The sequence below is a fragment of the Rana temporaria genome, chromosome 4 (genome assembly GCF_905171775.1).
Source record: "Rana temporaria chromosome 4, aRanTem1.1, whole genome shotgun sequence".
Taxonomy (NCBI): Eukaryota; Metazoa; Chordata; class Amphibia; order Anura; family Ranidae; genus Rana; species Rana temporaria.
Window position 1 is genome coordinate 423897590 of NC_053492.1, and position 16881 is coordinate 423914470.

The following is a 16881-nucleotide window of genomic DNA, read 5'->3' on the forward strand; positions in this document are numbered from 1 at the left end:
AAAGTTTCAATCCTTCTTCGTGCAGCCGCTTCAAGACCTTTTCCAACCGCTGCTGATGTTCTTCCAGTGTTCTTCCGAAGACTATTAGGTCATCCAGATACACTAATACCTCGATCAGGTGCATGTCTCCCACCGTCTTTTCCATTAGTCGTTGGAAAGTTGCTGGGGCTCCTGTGAGGCCTTGGGGCATTCTATTAAACTCAAAGAATCCCAGTGGACAGATGAAAGCAGTCTTCTCTTTATCTTCAGGATGCATGGGTATCTGGTGATATCCACTTTGCAGGTCAAGTACACTAAACCACTTTGCTCCAGACAGACACTGTAAGACATCTTCTATTCGAGGAGTAGTGTATTGGTCGGGAATGGTTCTTTGGTTGAGTGTGCGGTAGTCTATGCACAAACGGATGGAACCGTTTTTCTTGCGAACTACCACGATGGGTGAGGCATAAGGACTCCTGGATTCTTGGATTATCCTGGTCCTTTTCAATTCAGCCAGCTGTTCCCTTAGGTCATCTAGATCTCCCAATGGGACTCGCCGTGACCTTTCTCGAAAGGGCTTGTCATCTTGGAGGCGAACGCGGTGCTGAGTGCTCCTAGCACACCCCACATCAAACTCATCCTTGAAGAATAAATCTTGCCACTTGAGGAGCTGAGACTGAATTCGCTTCTTCCACTCAGGCGAGATAGGGGCATCTTTAGGATAGAATCGTTCAGCTGGGATCTCTCTGTCTACTCCCTCTATCAATTCAGTGGGTGAGAGGGGTGTGGCAGTGGCCACTTGTCCAATCGGCATCCGTGCCTTCAAGGTCACTGGGGAGTCTGACACATTGCATACACTTACAGAGACTCTCCCACGGGCCCGCTGTAGAGCTCTGGTGGATATTATCTCAGGCACCAATTCCACTCCAGATCTCTTCATATTTCTGGGATCAGTTTCCAGGACCACATAGGGGCCTGGTTGTGACCAGTTCAACTTGACTGAGGCCCGGAAACTAGTAATTTCTCCTGGCTGTAAGACCTTCTCTGCTCTTTCTAATCTCCAAAGCCGTCCCACTTCTGCAGGGGCCCTCTGTTCTTGAATAATCCGCTGGTAGATTGGCCGCAACATCGGGTGCATCTCCTCTGAAGTAGAACTCTCTTCCGTCGCTAATGGAGTTATAAGGCGTCTCACCAAGTCAGTATTTGTTCCCACAATCATAGAACTTCGATTAGCTCCTGGTGGGCGGGGACATACAATGGCTAAGGCGTCACAGACCCCTGGTTGTCCAACAGTTGCCGAACTGAACTCCAGTTTCACTTGTAGACACCCATCATATGGAAGCTTCTGAGTCCCAATACCCCAGATTTCGAGATCCTCTAACTCCATCAGGGGTAGATGCTTCAAATGCTTCTGGTAGAAGTCCCGGTAAATCAGTGTTACTTGAGCACCTGAATCGAGGAGAGCCTTCATGTAAACCCCTTCTACTTGAACTGGGATAATGGGTGAAGGGCCTATCAACTGGTCAGGGAACTTCTTCGGAGTAGTAGAAGGCATAGACCCAGTCGGCTGCACTCTAGCCCTCTTCCTCGCTTGTGGTGGTTGTTTTCTTCCCCCTTCCGGGTGTTTAGGTTGTGGGTGTGCCTTGCCTCCCTCTGACACAGGACCAGATGCCAGGGGAGGGGATCTTTTTGTCGTAGCAGGTGAGGCTCTGGGTAAAGACTTGGGTCTCTTATTGGTATCTTGGGAATCAGAGCAGTCTTCAGTAGTTGGGCACCCAGTTTGCTCCCTCACTGGGGCCCTCTGTAGTTTCCCGCCGGTCGATAACTTCCTCTTGAATTCGATGGGCTCGGACAGGTATTTCGGTAATGACCCACTCCTCCGCAATTATAGCAGATGTTTGACGGTTTCTTGATAGGCACCACCTGAGTAGTAGATTCAGGAACTGGTTCTGAAGTGACTTTTTCAAGGGGCGACTTGACACCTGCAGACAATAGGGTTAGCATTTGCGTCAGCTGGGAAACTTGAGCCTTTAATTGCTCCACTTCTGAATTCCCATTCGACACATTGAGCGTTCGAACCTCAGCAGGAAATGAAAATCCTGAGCCCTTCTTTTTCTCCTCTAGGATAGCCTCTTCCTCCCTTACCATCTTAATGAGATCAGAGTATCGCAAAGAGGTACCCCCTTGTAAGGTCTTCAACTGGATCCAGATAGGATCGGAACTCAGAGCACCTCTCAGGATCTGTTTCATTCTAACTTGATCCATATCCCTGGCTTCTATTCCTTTCTTTAGTACAATCTGGTATAGCATTTTGTTTAGTCGTCGAATATACTCGGAAAGCTGCTCATTTTCCCGTTGAAACATGTGTTCAAATAGGAAGATTAGATCTGTAGCTTTCTCTGTGCGCCCAAACTCATCTTGTAGCATGCGAAGATAGTCATATGCTGTACAAGACTCCTGACTGAATTTCAAATTTCGGATGGCTTCTGCTGCAACGCCTTTCAGACTTTCAGTAATGCGTTGTTTCTTTTGAGCCTCTGGAACATCCCATTCTTCCAGTGCTTGCATAGCCTGTTCCATCCAGGTTTCATACTCTTCTTCTCCAGGAGGTACAGGCTGCACTCCAGAAAAAATTCTCAACTTCCTGTAGCCATAGTTCACAGATGGCGAGGACATTTTTCTAACGCTTTTCCTATGTCCATGAAGAAGGAAGCTGGGGGGTAGTTAGTGGTTGGTACAGAAGTGGTAGTTACTTCCACTGTGTCTGACATGGTCTGGCTTGGTCCCTCCAGACAACTTGCTGAGGTGAGTAGAGGGAATAACCGTGCTTTAACTTCTCCGGCTAGCTGGATGCTATCACCCTGGAAGCAGGTTGGGACTCCTTTCTTCCATTCTAGTAGGGCATAGGTATGGGAGACTTTTTGATCTATTTTCGTGTCTATTACAAACACTTTCTGGTCAGGTGCTAGTGTAGTTACTGCTTGACGGATCTGTTCCTCTGTCCATTTGTCAGCAGGAATGTCCATTACTATACTCAGCCCTAATTGGCCATTTTGTTCTTTGCACCACTCTGCTGCGGTGTTTGGATCCATTGCTGGCTCGTTTGTGCGGTTATCACTTTGCGAGAGGTATCAGAAGAAATCCCGGACGAGGCCCCCACATGTAGCGCTCACCCCCGAAGGAGCCGCTGAATTATCGGGTCTTCTGTCTCACCTCTGTGACACACCACAAACAATGAATCCACAGCACACCAGCACACCTTGGGAAGCTTTATAACAGATTTAATAACTGTGGGATAGAGCAAAAGCCCTTAACGTCTCCCCACTCTAATATAATACAACTAATAAACAGGATGAGATAATACGTTTAGATTGAATGCAATGAACAGTAATATATATATATATACTTAGCGGTATCTACCCCACCCTAAACTACTGGCCAGTAGTACTGTCCTAGGCTAGCCAACGTTGGGGCCCTGGTGTAGGAAGTACACTTGTTGCAATGGCCAAAGGCCGCTCACCACTTCCAGTGTCTCTTTGGGAAAGAGACACTGGATTGTCTGCGGAAGCGAATGTCCCTCTCTCCTCAGACCGACGTCTGTGAAATGGATGCAGTCTTTTAAAGCCTCCGGCAGGACATCTCAGATCGTCTAGGGGCCGCTTGGGGAATCTGGCAATAACCTCCGTCAGCTCCACTCACTCAGTTGGGCAGGCTGGATTACTCCGGTGGCTTGATCGGCCCTACGACCAGGCCTCAGTTCGATCGCTCCAAACACAGTCTCTCTCTGTTTCAGTAGACGAACATCAGTCTCTCCAAGCACTACTGCATAGAGCCTGTGTCTTAGTGGCAAACAAACAGCTCTGACACAAGCCGTCTTAAATCACCCTGTGATGCAGATCTGTATTCCCTGGATCACTGTTCCAGACTCCCTCTCCTCACTACTTCCTCCAGACTCCCCTCTCTCCCGGAACTTCCTGTCTCACAGCCTCATGGGAAATGCAGTTCTCCAGCCCCTTGCTGTAGAAATGTATCTCTATGTCTGCTCTGTACTGCAGTCCCCAAATCTGTGCTCTCTGGCTCCACCTGCTGCAATATATATATATATATATCTACATCCTCTTAAATGGCTGAAAATCACAACAGGGCTACACATGATTCCCAGGATAGCAGCATTTTTAGACGAGGATCATAATACCAGTCTCCATATTTTCTCATTACAGGAGTCCACTTAACATCAGCCCCAGATATCTGGAGTGTTAATCACCAGTATCTCTAGTTTCTGCCTGTTCCACTGATCACCTTGGTTAAATGTGGGGTATATACATTCTGCCCCAATGCACCCTTAATTGAGAATATTGTTTTGGGTGATGTTGTTTTTCACATATTTTTTTCCAAATAGTACTCACAGCAAAAATTATGCTTTCTCTATGCCTACAGGGAACCTGCCAATATCAGTACACAATTGCTACCATATGCAAGAGTGTATGATGGAAATATTTGGAGACACACAAGCAGATGGTTTATAAATGGCAGTCGGGTTTAGTTATACAAAAAGAGCCGCATAAGCTGATGTTTCATGTATAGAGCCGGCTCCTGTCACAATCAATACCAAATACACTCTGCTCGGGGCAGCAACAGCCGGAAAAAACTGAATGGAAGACTGTTATTAAAGGTAAGTTTATTATTGAAATCACAGTGTATATTTGGGCAAATCTGTTCGGCAGTGGTTACTAGGCTGCTTTCAAACGAATCCACGGGTGCAGCGCAGTGAACCTTCGGGTTACCTGCACTAAGTCATAGACTTCTGTTATAACCTGCGGGTTTGGTGCGTTTTTAGAAAGTGCATCACACCTGCAGGATATAATAGAAGTCTATGGCAAAGTGCAACTAAGCTGCAGGAAAGCCACAGGAGCACGTGGCGCATCAGTGTGAAAGCAGCCTTAGGACCCAATCGGATCCTCCATTCAGCTCTATGCCTATTTGCACCTGCTTACCTCCAATCTGAAAAAAAAGGGGGATCCGTCCCCTTCCCTCTGGCCAGATTTAAGCCTGTGAGCTCAAGGAGAGCCGCTACAGACAGGCACAGCTCTGGACGCTAGATCAAGTGATAGAGAAGGTGTATTCTTCCACCTAACTGTGCTGTCTGGCAGAGGTGTATAAATGACAAGCGTGGCTGGACTGGGTTACAAAGTTCACAAAAGTGTATTTTTACTGTGTTTAGCTGTTTGCATGGAGTTCAGCTTTAAAAGCAAATTTTCAAACACTTTTGGTCAACAGAAAGGATACCTGATATGGGGCCTGTTCTATCTCATATGTGGTCTATAGACATTAGATGTGGTCAGTTGTGCGTGCACAATCCAGCCACCAAATGCTCTTCCTAACAAAAGATCTGCAAAACTGCTGGATTGGGCGCAAGTCTGTAAAAGGCTGAAGGCAGCAAACGTAATGTTTCTGGGAGATGGGATAAATATGTGCTCCATCTAATACACACAAACATTAGCTTCTCCAGCATATGTCTGTGATGGGAAGCAGAGCCACAGATGGTGACTCCAGTGGGACAACCCTGATGCAGAGTTAGTTTTGGTTTCTGAAAAGTGTACCTTTGACATCCATGAGGCACTAACAGTCCAGTAAATGCCAAACTGTACAGCAGTAGAAGCTGGAACCACTTGGAGATCGTAGGGATCATATCGCATAGAGGGATCATCATGACACCTGGGCAGACAGTATACAAATTTTCCATTGTCTTCCTTTATTAGTGCTTGATCCTAAACAGGGAAACCATAGACACATTATACACAGCAGTATCAAAAAACAAAACAAAAAAACACCGCCCTCAATATGGGGGGGGGGGGGGGGAATGCTGCTTAGCTTGTCTCATTACCTAGGAATTCTGTCGTTATTTATAGCTTTAACGTTTAGTTCACCCGCCACGTACTTAAAATTAAAGCGCAACAATAGTCAACATTTTTCATTTTGTTTTGAATAGAGCAAGAAAGGGTTAGAGCCTCTGATTATGTGTACATCTAATAGAGACTTGTCCTCACTTCCTATCTAGAAAGGAAGTGATGGGCAATCTCTCCAATGGAAACACATGAAAAAAAAAAAAAAATTCAATAAGAAACGGATGGGTTAGAAACTCTAGCCATGTTTTTATTTAAGTTTGCGGCTTCCTGTCCCTGAAATGCCCACATGCCATATTTCTTATATAGGTGTCAGAGGGGCAGTAAGTGTGGGAAAATATCACCATTGAGGTCACATAAAGAAATATAAACAGGAAAAGTATTCAGCGCTCGATTCAAAGCAAAACTATAGAAAATTAATGAAGTTAGGCTTTAAATCTTTTTGGATGGCTGCGATTACGTTGGCCTGTACACTTGAGGGATTCGCTGAATAGAACGACAGTTGCAGAGACAGATTTGTCAGATTTTGAGAGGTCTCCTCCTCTGTTCTACTTGGCTCAACACAACCTTTAGATCTGGGAGTCTGGGGAATGCTTGACGGGTGTTGTCTGGAACCCAAAAGCGGTTAGGTATAGCAAAATTAGCGATATGGCTATGATTCTTCCAAAGGTCAGATGGAGTTAGCAAGGCACAGACTGACTTCATTTTTGATAAAAACAATTTAAGAAGCAAGAACATTTGCTGTTAAAGTTTAACCTTACCTCAATGAGCCTCTTATATTTATCAGTGTTTGACAATCTGGTCACCTGCTGGACACTGGGAATATGTGTTTTCCATCCAAGCCTGGCTCTCAGCCTGTGGATGTGCAATATGACACTATCATCTGGAACTGGAAATGATGAAAACAAGTCACAAAAGGATACTACAGATACTGAATGATAGTACATGTTACTTCTAGTAGTATTTGTGGCTTAATACAGTATGTTAGTGTCTAAAATAAAAACTACTTGGGTTGCCTAACTGCAAACTGTAACCCATACCAAACTCTATTGTACCATTCATTATTGCTTGGGATAAGCAGTGAGGAGAGCAGATGCCAAAACTCCTCTTCTTTATACACATCCCCTCTCCAAAAACTCAGAAGCATACTGGAGTGGAGTACCTCCATCTTTTTTACCATGTCTACAACCATTCTTAGTATTTAGATTGAATGCTTTCCATTATGCACTGTCTAGCAGCCCATTGCTATGACCTAAGCACCATCAAATGACAGAGGGGGGTGATGCCACTTCTTCCTCTAGGAAAACCGAGTATTTTGATGGTGGCAACAGAGTGCCAGAAAAAACCTAGAGAGAAGTAAGCTTTACAAGAATTCCAGAGAGGCAGCTTAGGCCCCAGTGGTGTCAGGATGCCCCAATGCCATAGCCCTGGTTTTGGCATTCTCCTTGTCTGTCTGTCCACCTGCAAGGTGATTAATGTGGCCAGTCTTTTGGTGGAAACCAAACCTGATTTAAGCCAACCAAACCTTTAGTCTCATGCTTGTGATAGAGTGTGATAACATCTGACCAAGCTCCCTGTCTGTTTGCCCTGCAATTCTAGATTGTATTTCCCTGCGTACAGTGTTGCTCATCTTCCTTTAAAAAAGTAATTAGTTACAGTTACAAGTTACTTGTCCGAAAAAGTAATTGAGTTAGTGACTCAGTTACTTTATTGGCAAAGTAACTAGTTACTCGGCAAAGTAACTGAGAATTTTTTTTTAAATATTCTACAATGCAATTACGTTTGCTTTACCCCCTCTGGAATAATATTTCTTACTAGGCCTTAGGCCTGGTGTGGCGAAATTATATGAACTTTGTGCTATACTGGCTGAGCTGACTGCAGTGCTGATATTGCTTGTAAAGCTTAAAAGACTCCAATTATCTGTCTATAAATATATAACAGGCTGTTAAATTATATAGACAGATAATTGGAGTCTTTTAAGCTTACAAGCAATATCAGCAGTGCAGTCTGAGTCAGCTCAGCCAGTAAGCAGCAGCAGTGCAGCACAAAGTTCATATTTCGCCAATCGCCACACCAGGCCTGAGGCCTTAGACTAGGCTGCTCCCCCCCCCCCTCCCAATCCAATCCCCGGCTCCTCACCTGGCTCTGGCTGCGCAGGGGCCACAGTCGGTCGGTCCCGGTGCTGCTGTGTGTCGTTAGACTCATCACAGGAGTCAGTCAGGACTGGAGGTATCCCGGACCGCGGCGCCGACCGAACGGTGGTGGACCGGAGCCTCCGCGGGACTGCTGGGGACGGGAGATGTCGGCGACTGGATTGTGACTGAGTGACTCACCAGTCACCACAGGTGAAGTCACAGCTGGTGAGGATGACTCTGAGTTGTGTCGGACTCGGAGTGAGGAGGACTCGGAGTTGAGCGCCAGACTCCCTCGGCGACACTGCAGGTGGCCGCGGGTGGGAGACTCCAGGCGCGTGCATGCGCCAGCGCCACCCATCCACGACGACCAGTCACTCACGGTCACTAGTCCGACACATGACCCGCGGCGACGAATCAGAGACAAGAAGAACAGTGTGCAGTCATCATGTGACCCTCCTCGCCCAATCACAATCCACACTGGCCACTCCATTCCGCCGGCCCTGACAGTGACTGAGTGACAGTGATCATTCATCAATCAGCATCACTCAGTCAGACGACAACCCCAGAGTCTGCACGCCCGGACTGCCCCCACCCGCGCGCTCAATGTAATCTCGGTAACGCCACCCATGTAGTGGGAACGGCGTTGCCGAGAGGGTAAAAGTAATCAGGTAGATTACTAGTTACCCGCAGGACGCCGTTACTTACAACACTGCCTGCGTATGACCTCGGATCGGATGACTATTCTCAGAACTCTGCCTGCCTTTTACCTTGACTGTCATTGAACCACTCTGTCTGCCAACTACAAGTACCTGTTTGCTGTGCTCAGTTTGCGTATGCCCTGGCATAGTAGCCAGGCACTATAGATGGTAGACCTTATGGAAAAGGACACTGCTATAGGTGAAGAACACAGTAGCCTATTCCTGCTTGATTTTGTTCTATGTATAAATATGTGTCACTTGACGGTTCTCAGAGGCTGGAACTCTTGTTTTTGTTGTTTTTTTTAACTTTTATTTATGTTTGAATTTGGTGCACTGGGCAAGGTTCAGCAGTTCTTCCTTCCCACAATCTTTTTGTGAACCTGCATTGCAGCCAATCACAGAGACGGTTAGCAGTACTCAGGATGGGAAGCAGTGAGCGCAGCTGAGGGGCATGTCATATGATAACAATGCTCGCGCTGCATGCAGGGCATCAGTGGCGGCTGGTGGTATATTTTTTTGGGGCTGTCAAACAATCCACCCGACGAAACCCCCCCAGTCGGACAATTATCCCATCTAGGTCGCGGGCAGCGCCTCCTCCTCCTCCTGGTGCTTCATGGCAGCTTCTGCTGAGTCTCCTCCATCCTCCGTCTCGGCGGTCAATAGGATTGCTTCTTCTCACGGCTAAGCGGCTGAGAGGTCTCAGGACTCTGCGCCCAAGCCCACCGTTTTTTAAAGCCTATTAGAGTCTTTGGTTCTTATCACGTGCTTCTATTGGAATCCATGCATCCGGCGCCTCGCATGTAGATTAGGGGGCAACGCCCCTGTGCCCTGCATTATGGGTCGTCAATGCAGGGCATATAAAGACAGCGTTATCACCCTTATATAGGACAGAATGTATTTTTTTTAATATTCTGTGGGCCTAGAGAGAGAGAAATGAGCTCCAATTACCAAATCTGAGGTCATGTGACACGCTGAGTCAAGCATCTTCTTTATTCTGCACTGAAGTGCTTCTCCAAATGTCCACATCCCTCCCTAGTGACATTTATATTGTCTCTCCATAAAGAAAAGAAAGAAAAAGGAGGGCGCACCACCCTCCTTTTTCTTTCTTTTCTTTTTGTAGTTGCATGAATACCCATGGTTCTGAGGAGGGCTGCAAGATTCTAGATTTTGCCTTAAGATTGGACTACTCTACCCTTTAGCGAAAACAACAGAGCGCAGGAGAATTTTGTGTTATTGGCTCTCCATTACAGGGTTTTTAAGACTACAGTTGTAGCATGATTACCGTATATACTTGAGTATAAGCCCAGTTTTTCAGCCATTTTTTTTAAGGCTGAAAATACCCCCCTCGGCTTATACTCGAGTCAGTGTACCTAAAATGATTGAGAGGCTGCGCGCGTCCATTGTTTAAAAGTCGCGGTCTCCTCCTGGTCCCTTCCATGATAGGCATTTCTCAGCAGACACAGTTCCACCTATTACGAACGTTCTCTCATCCTCTGACTCAGTTTCCCAGCAGACACTATGTTCAGTGTTCCGCCAATCACGGACTTCTTTTCATCCTCGGACAAGAGGATGTCCGTGATTGGCTGCATTCTTACCCCCAGGCTTATACTTGAGTCAATAAGTTTTCTCAGTTTATTGTGGTAAAATTAGGTAACTCGGCTTATACTCAAGTATATACAGTATATCACAACAAAGGGCGTTAACTGCAGTTGAGGATCACCTGTATTTCCTTGGAAGAGGTGCCAAGGAGGGTAATGTGCTTTTTTAGTGGCAAATTGGTGGGGGCAGGGTGGGTGGGAGAAGTTGATGTGCTACATCTGACACAACACTCTGCTACTAATATAATGAAAAATATAGAAGATCAAGCTTAACAAAATGTGAACCTGGTGGGCTGAGTCACATGCTGCAGGGAAAACCGGAGGTGAGACCTTCCAGCATGGTTCTCACAGAAAAGAACAACATACTCCTGGGCTAGTGTCAGCTGACTGTGTAGTGTCACAGGTGCTTGGTCATATTTTAAGGCTCTCTCTGATAACGAGATCCCTTCATCTGAGTTACAAGGTCAGCAGACCTTCTGTGTTAATTTAATTCAGTTAATTCATGTTATGCTGAATGAAGCAGGAGTCAAATGTAACGTCACACCAATAACTGTGCACTAAGTACAACTATAGTTGCTTCTTTCCCAGTCAACTATCTTCCTTCTTTCTGAATAGCCTCTCACTTCTGCAGCCTTGCTCCCCACGGTGGTTGCGGAGGTGCGCCACCTAGTGGTACTTTCTGGTTCGCTCCTGTGCGGCCTATTTAAACTCCCAGCACTGACAGGAAGGTGTTCCTCTATTGCTGACAGAACGCCACTGTCAGCTGGGCTTCCAGACTCACCTGAACTGAGCTCCAGCTTCCTGAACTTGATCACAAGGACTCCTTGTTTGCAGCTACCGCTCTCATCAACCAGGTCTAGGCTCCCAGGACGCACATTCATGCCCAGCTATCTGTAACCGCAAGTACTCTGCTATAGAAACCAATTACTAGACGCTGATCCCATACTTGTCGCTTGCTTCCAAGTTATGTTCACTGCTATGCTAATCTTATCAAATACTATGGAGTCTCACTAAAGTCAACTACAGCACTCATGTTTAAGTTCATTGCTATAGATATCAACTACTATGTTCTGCTTGCTGCTTTGCTTCTATGCCTGTGTTCATTACTGACCTCTAGTGTGCAGTCCCAGTACTGCGGCTACATTTATTCCTATACCTGTGCTATACCAATAATACCAAGATTTACTTTAATGTTGCTTATGCTGGAATAAGCACTATTTACTTTACTGAGGCTGTGATGATAGAACCCAAACTCTTAACTGAGTTAAGAGTGAAACATGGGTTCGAACCTGAGAAGTCTCCGCAGTTGCGATCCATAAACCTGAATCTAATTTGGCGTATTGTTACATCAAGATAACAACTTAAAGGCACAAACACCTAAAACTCCAAGGTGTGCAGGAACAGGAGTGAGAACTATGGTTATAGAAAAAGAAAAGAAGGCACATTGGCCTAGTGCATTATCCAACAGATTTATTAAAAGATATGAATAAAATCATAAAGATGTTGACTCACAAACATAAGCGCCTGACGAGCGTGGTTTTAACTTATGTTTATGATTTTATTAATATTTTTTTAATAAATCTGTTGGATAATGCACTAGGCCAGTGCGCCCTCTTTTCATTTTCTATTACCATAGTTCTCACCCCTGTTCCTGCACACCTTGGAGTTTTAGGTGTTTGTGCCTTCAAGTTGTTTTATTGACTCCTGCTTCATTCAGCATAACATTGAATTAAATGAACACAGCAGGTCTGCAGACCTTGTAACTCAGATGAAGGGATCTTGTTATCGGAGAGCCTGAAGATATGTGAAAATGTTAGATGGTTTAACTTTCCTTCCAAAAACGAAACTTTAAGTTTAGAGGGGATTGTTGTTTTAATTAGATGCCAAAAGCAAGTTGGCTTCCCACACTGCAGCCTGTGCATGTTAATATAGAACAGTAATAAACAACTGACTGTTCATTATACAGAGCATATGAGTCAATAGAGTGAGACACTGATGTTACATTCAGTGAAAAACTGTTTGCCTTGTTCTGTTATAATAAACACCACAAAATAATAAAAATAATCTAGTGTGGTGGTTGATTCTTGGTGAATCCTTAATGTTTACCCCAGGCTTTGTCCTGACAGGTGTCACTCTGGAAATGGACAGGCTGTGTAGGAAGATCCCCTCTAGTTGTATTCGCCACTTTAAGGTAGGTCTGAGTGTCTTCCCTCTCTCTTCCTCCTGAGGACCACATTGTATCCTTTGGGCTTATACCACTCATCACTTCTTTCCTGTGTTTGCTGGAAGGAATAAGAACACAAAGGTCATGGATCTAGCAAGACTAGTTTCCAAAAAGCAGTTGATTTATTCTATACTACACTATAAGCTAGAAAGTAACCTGCATGCCAATCATTAAAGTGAACCTGTGACTATAAACCACAGTAAAGCCTGTCATAACAGTGTGATGGAGAAACTGTATATTTTTCTATTTCCTTATTAAAAATGTGGCCCACTAATAAATTCTAAGCCTCCAAAATCTTGGTTAACCACTTACCCCCCGGACCATATTGCTGGTCAAAGACCAGAGCACTTTTTGCGATTCGGGACTGCGTCGCTTTAACTGACAATTGCGCGTTCATGCGACGTGGCTCCCAAACAAAATTGGCGTCCTTTTTTTCCCACAAATATTTTTTGCGCTATAAACAAAAATAGAGCGACAATTTTGAAAAAAATGAATATTTTTTACTTTTTGCTGTAATAAATATCCCCCCAAAATATATAAAAAAACATTTTTTTTCCTCAGTTTAGGCCGATACGTATTCTTCTACGTATTTTTCGTTAAAAAAAATCGCAATAAGCGTTTATTGATTGGTTTGCGCAAAAGTTATAGCGTTTACAAAATAGGGGGTATTTTTATGTCATTTTTATTAATATATTTTTTTTACTAGTAATGGCGGCGATCAGCGATTTTTTTTTCGGTACTGCGACATTATGGCGGACACTTCGGACACTTTTGACACATTTTTGGGACCAGTGGCATTTTTATAGCGATCAGTGCTATAAAAATGCATTGGATTACTATAAAAATGCCACTGGCAGTGAAGGGGTTAACACTAGGGGGCGGGGAAGGGGTTAAGTATGTTCCCTGGGTGTGTTCTTACTGTGGGGGGGGTGGCCTCACTAGGGGAAACACTGATCCTCTGTTCAAACATTGTAGGAACAGAAGATCAGCATTTCCCCTGCTGACAGGACCAAGAGCTGTGTGTTTACACACACAGCTCCCGATCCCCGCTCTGTAACGAGCAATCGCGGGTGCCCGGCGGCGATCGCGCCCACCGGGCACACGCACGGGAGTCGGCGCCCCTAGTGGCCGCTCTAAGAGCCGACGTAGTATGACGTGCTCTCGCCCAGGAGAGCCGGCCTGCCGCCGTAGAATGACGGTGGCTGGTCGGCAAGTAGTTAAGGAGGCCATATAAGGACATAAGCATAGCTTTACCGTATACCAAAGGAATATTATTGTTAACTGAGCAGGATGTGGCTGATCCCACTTTCTTCTCTACGTTTGGCTATTTTCTTACATTCAAGATCTATATTACCACAGCCAAAACTGGTAAGACTTTAGTCTCATATCCAGAGCTGCATCATGCATCATGCAAGAGTCTGATCTGATTATCTGGCCACGCCTTTATGGTGGACTCCGTGGCGAAAAAGCATCTTCAGTATTCTTGTCATATTTTCTTTATCTTTAGCTTTATCTGTCATTATCTTTAATAAATGTTATATTTACTGTATAAGTATTTGTGTGATCTCTCTTTTCACATATCGAAGGAAAATCCTAAAATCTTAAACTATCACTTGACCCTGATACAACAATATAGCCTGTCATAACAGTGTGAAAGTGGGCATGGCATAATTTTGATCTATAGCATCCCATATCTTTTTTTTTCAGTAAAGTTCCCTGGCATATAAACACTAAGGGCCAGATTCACATATAAGTTTTCAGCGCAAGTGCCTGATTCACCAAGCACTTGCGTGTAAACGTACAGCGGTGTAACGTAAAGGCGTCCGGCGCAAGCCCGCCTAATTCAAATGGGGCGTGTACCATTTAAATTAGGCGCGCTCCCGCCCGGACGTACTGCGCATGCTCCGTTTTGAAATTCCCGCCGTGCTTTGCGCGAAGTAACGTCATTTTTTTGAACGGCGATGTGCGTAACGTACTTTCATATTCCCGGACGTCTTACGCAAAAAAAAAAGAAAATTTGAAATTCGACGCGGTAACGACGGCCATACTTTAACATGGCTCGTCTAAATTTAAGCCATGTTAAAGCAGCCGTAACTTTGCGAGGGAAAAAACGACTAGCGACGACGTAACGAACGCGAAAACCTTCGTGGATCGCCGTAAAAGCTAATTTGCATACCCGACGCTGGAAAACGACCCAAACTCCACCCAGCGGCGGCCGAAGTATTGCAGCCTAAGATCCGAAGGCGTACGAAGCCATAAGCCTGTCGGATCTTAGCCAAAAGCCGTCGTATCTTGTTTGTGAATCACAAATTAAGATACGACGTGGCAAATTTGAAAATACGCCGGAGTATCAGTAGATACTCCGGCGTATTTCTTCTGTGAATCTGGCCCTAATTATCACCACCCCTGTTTATCACTTTATTATTCTCAAAGCACAAGTCATTTTCTAACATTCCAATAAAATGAAATAAAACAGTAGTCATTGAGTTGCGCTTTAATCAGCATATTGGCACTGTCTACTCCACATTGTACATCAGACGCTGCACTGCAATGCAGCTGCTGGTTTGAAAGAGGCATCGATTCCTACTGTCTCTAAATCAGGGGTCTCAAACCGGCCGGCCCTCCGGCTGTTGCAAAACTACAAGTCCCATGAGGCATTGCAAGGCTGACAGTTCCAATCATCACTCCCACCGGCAGAGGCATGATGGGGCTTTTAGTCTTGCCACAGCTGGAGGGCTGCCAGTTTAAGACCCCTGCTCTAAATAGATGTGGTTCCCATTTTTTTTGTACACTTTTTATTGATCTCAAACAGTTGTACAAGATTCCATATGTACATAGGACCAACACATATTGCAATCCAAAAAAGACTGTACAAGAAAGAGTATTCATAAAAAAAAAAAAAAGGTATATGAAAATCTCGGTTAAAGCATTATTTTTTGCTTAGTAGTTATGTTAAGATAAGGTCTTTACGATACAGAAAAAAAAATCACAATATACAAACCAGGGCAGTTTATCCTGAGCTCAGCATAGACATCAATTTACACCACAGATCCTATATTTTATGGGACATAAGGGGACAGTTTCATCTTTCATACATAAATTCTAATACAGAATTATCAAGAACTAACAACTTCCACTGAGATGCACGAGGAGGGGATGGATTCATCCAACTGACAGCCATGATCTTGTAGGCCATAAATAATGATCCCCTTAGGAACATTCTCGTATAATGAGACCAGTGGTCTTCATCCAATAAACCCAACAAGCCTATTTCGGGTGTGCAGGTAAAGTGTTTTATAGTTGCTGGGAAAAAAAACTACTAATTTTCAAAAGTCAGATATAACTGGGCAGATCAACATTAGGTGGACAAAATCTGCCCTACGGTTGGCCATACCACTTGGTGGACATACAGTACATCCCATATGGTTCTCCTTCTTTAACATGACTATAATGCTATTCACAAAGAAAATAAATATATCAAAGTATTTTGAGCAAATGACAAAAAACTTACACCATAAGTTTATTTTTGTCTTCGTTTAGCTTTCCTAGGCTTCTTCTTGTCCTGTCTTCTTTGCAGGTGAAGGTATGGATTGCAGAATACTTCTCCATGTTTCCTGAAGGTGGCTTCGGAATAAAACCCTGTTAAAGAACATAATGAAAAACACAGGGATATACAGTACTTTTAATAACAGGATGATTTCTTCATGAATGACTGATGTGTATCATCCATGGTCAACTAAATGTTCCTAAAGCCCTTTCTTCTTGTGAGTCTGTAGACCAGTGTTTCTCAACTCAAGTCCTCAAGGTGCCCCAACAGGTCATGTTTTCAGGCTTTCCATTACTTTGCACATGTGATTTGATCAGTTTCACTGCCTTAGTAATTACCACAGCCGTTTCATCTAATCCTGAAAACATGACCTGTTGGGGCGCCTTGAGGACTGGAGTTGAGAAACTCTGCTGTAGACCAGTGTCAGGACAAGGTCATCCATCTCCCAGGGAATATATTCCAAACTGTGCCCCCCTCTTCCGCTCATGATGTGCAAGCTTAAGGGATCCTACCCCAGGCAGTCAAAAATACTGCCGCTGTCACTACTGTCAGTCTCGCAACAGAAGGAAGGCGCCCCCAGTAAACCATTTTGCCCATGACAGCTGCCCACCCCTTGTCCCGGCCTTGCTATAGACAGTTCAGCTTATAAAATGTGATAAAGCTGAACTTCAGGAATTAGGAAAAATGCCCTCTTGCAGTGCCCACTCCCACACTGCAAGGGTTACCTGGTCATTAAGTTTAGGGGTGACAGAAAAATAAGAAATACTTACCTCACTACCTGCTCCAGCAGACTCCCT

At 44.7% G+C, this 16881-nt stretch overlaps 1 protein-coding gene across 1 annotated transcript in view; it reads right to left on the minus strand.

Moving 5' to 3' along the window:
- Positions 1 to 16881, minus strand: part of DNAH14 (dynein axonemal heavy chain 14) — a 340790-nt gene that overhangs the window by 299755 nt on the left and 24154 nt on the right. Inside the window, 4 exon segments of the mRNA XM_040347836.1 lie at positions 5580 to 5747; positions 6644 to 6771; positions 12411 to 12595; positions 16049 to 16176. Of these exon segments, the coding sequence (XP_040203770.1) occupies positions 5580 to 5747; positions 6644 to 6771; positions 12411 to 12595; positions 16049 to 16176 (609 nt within the window).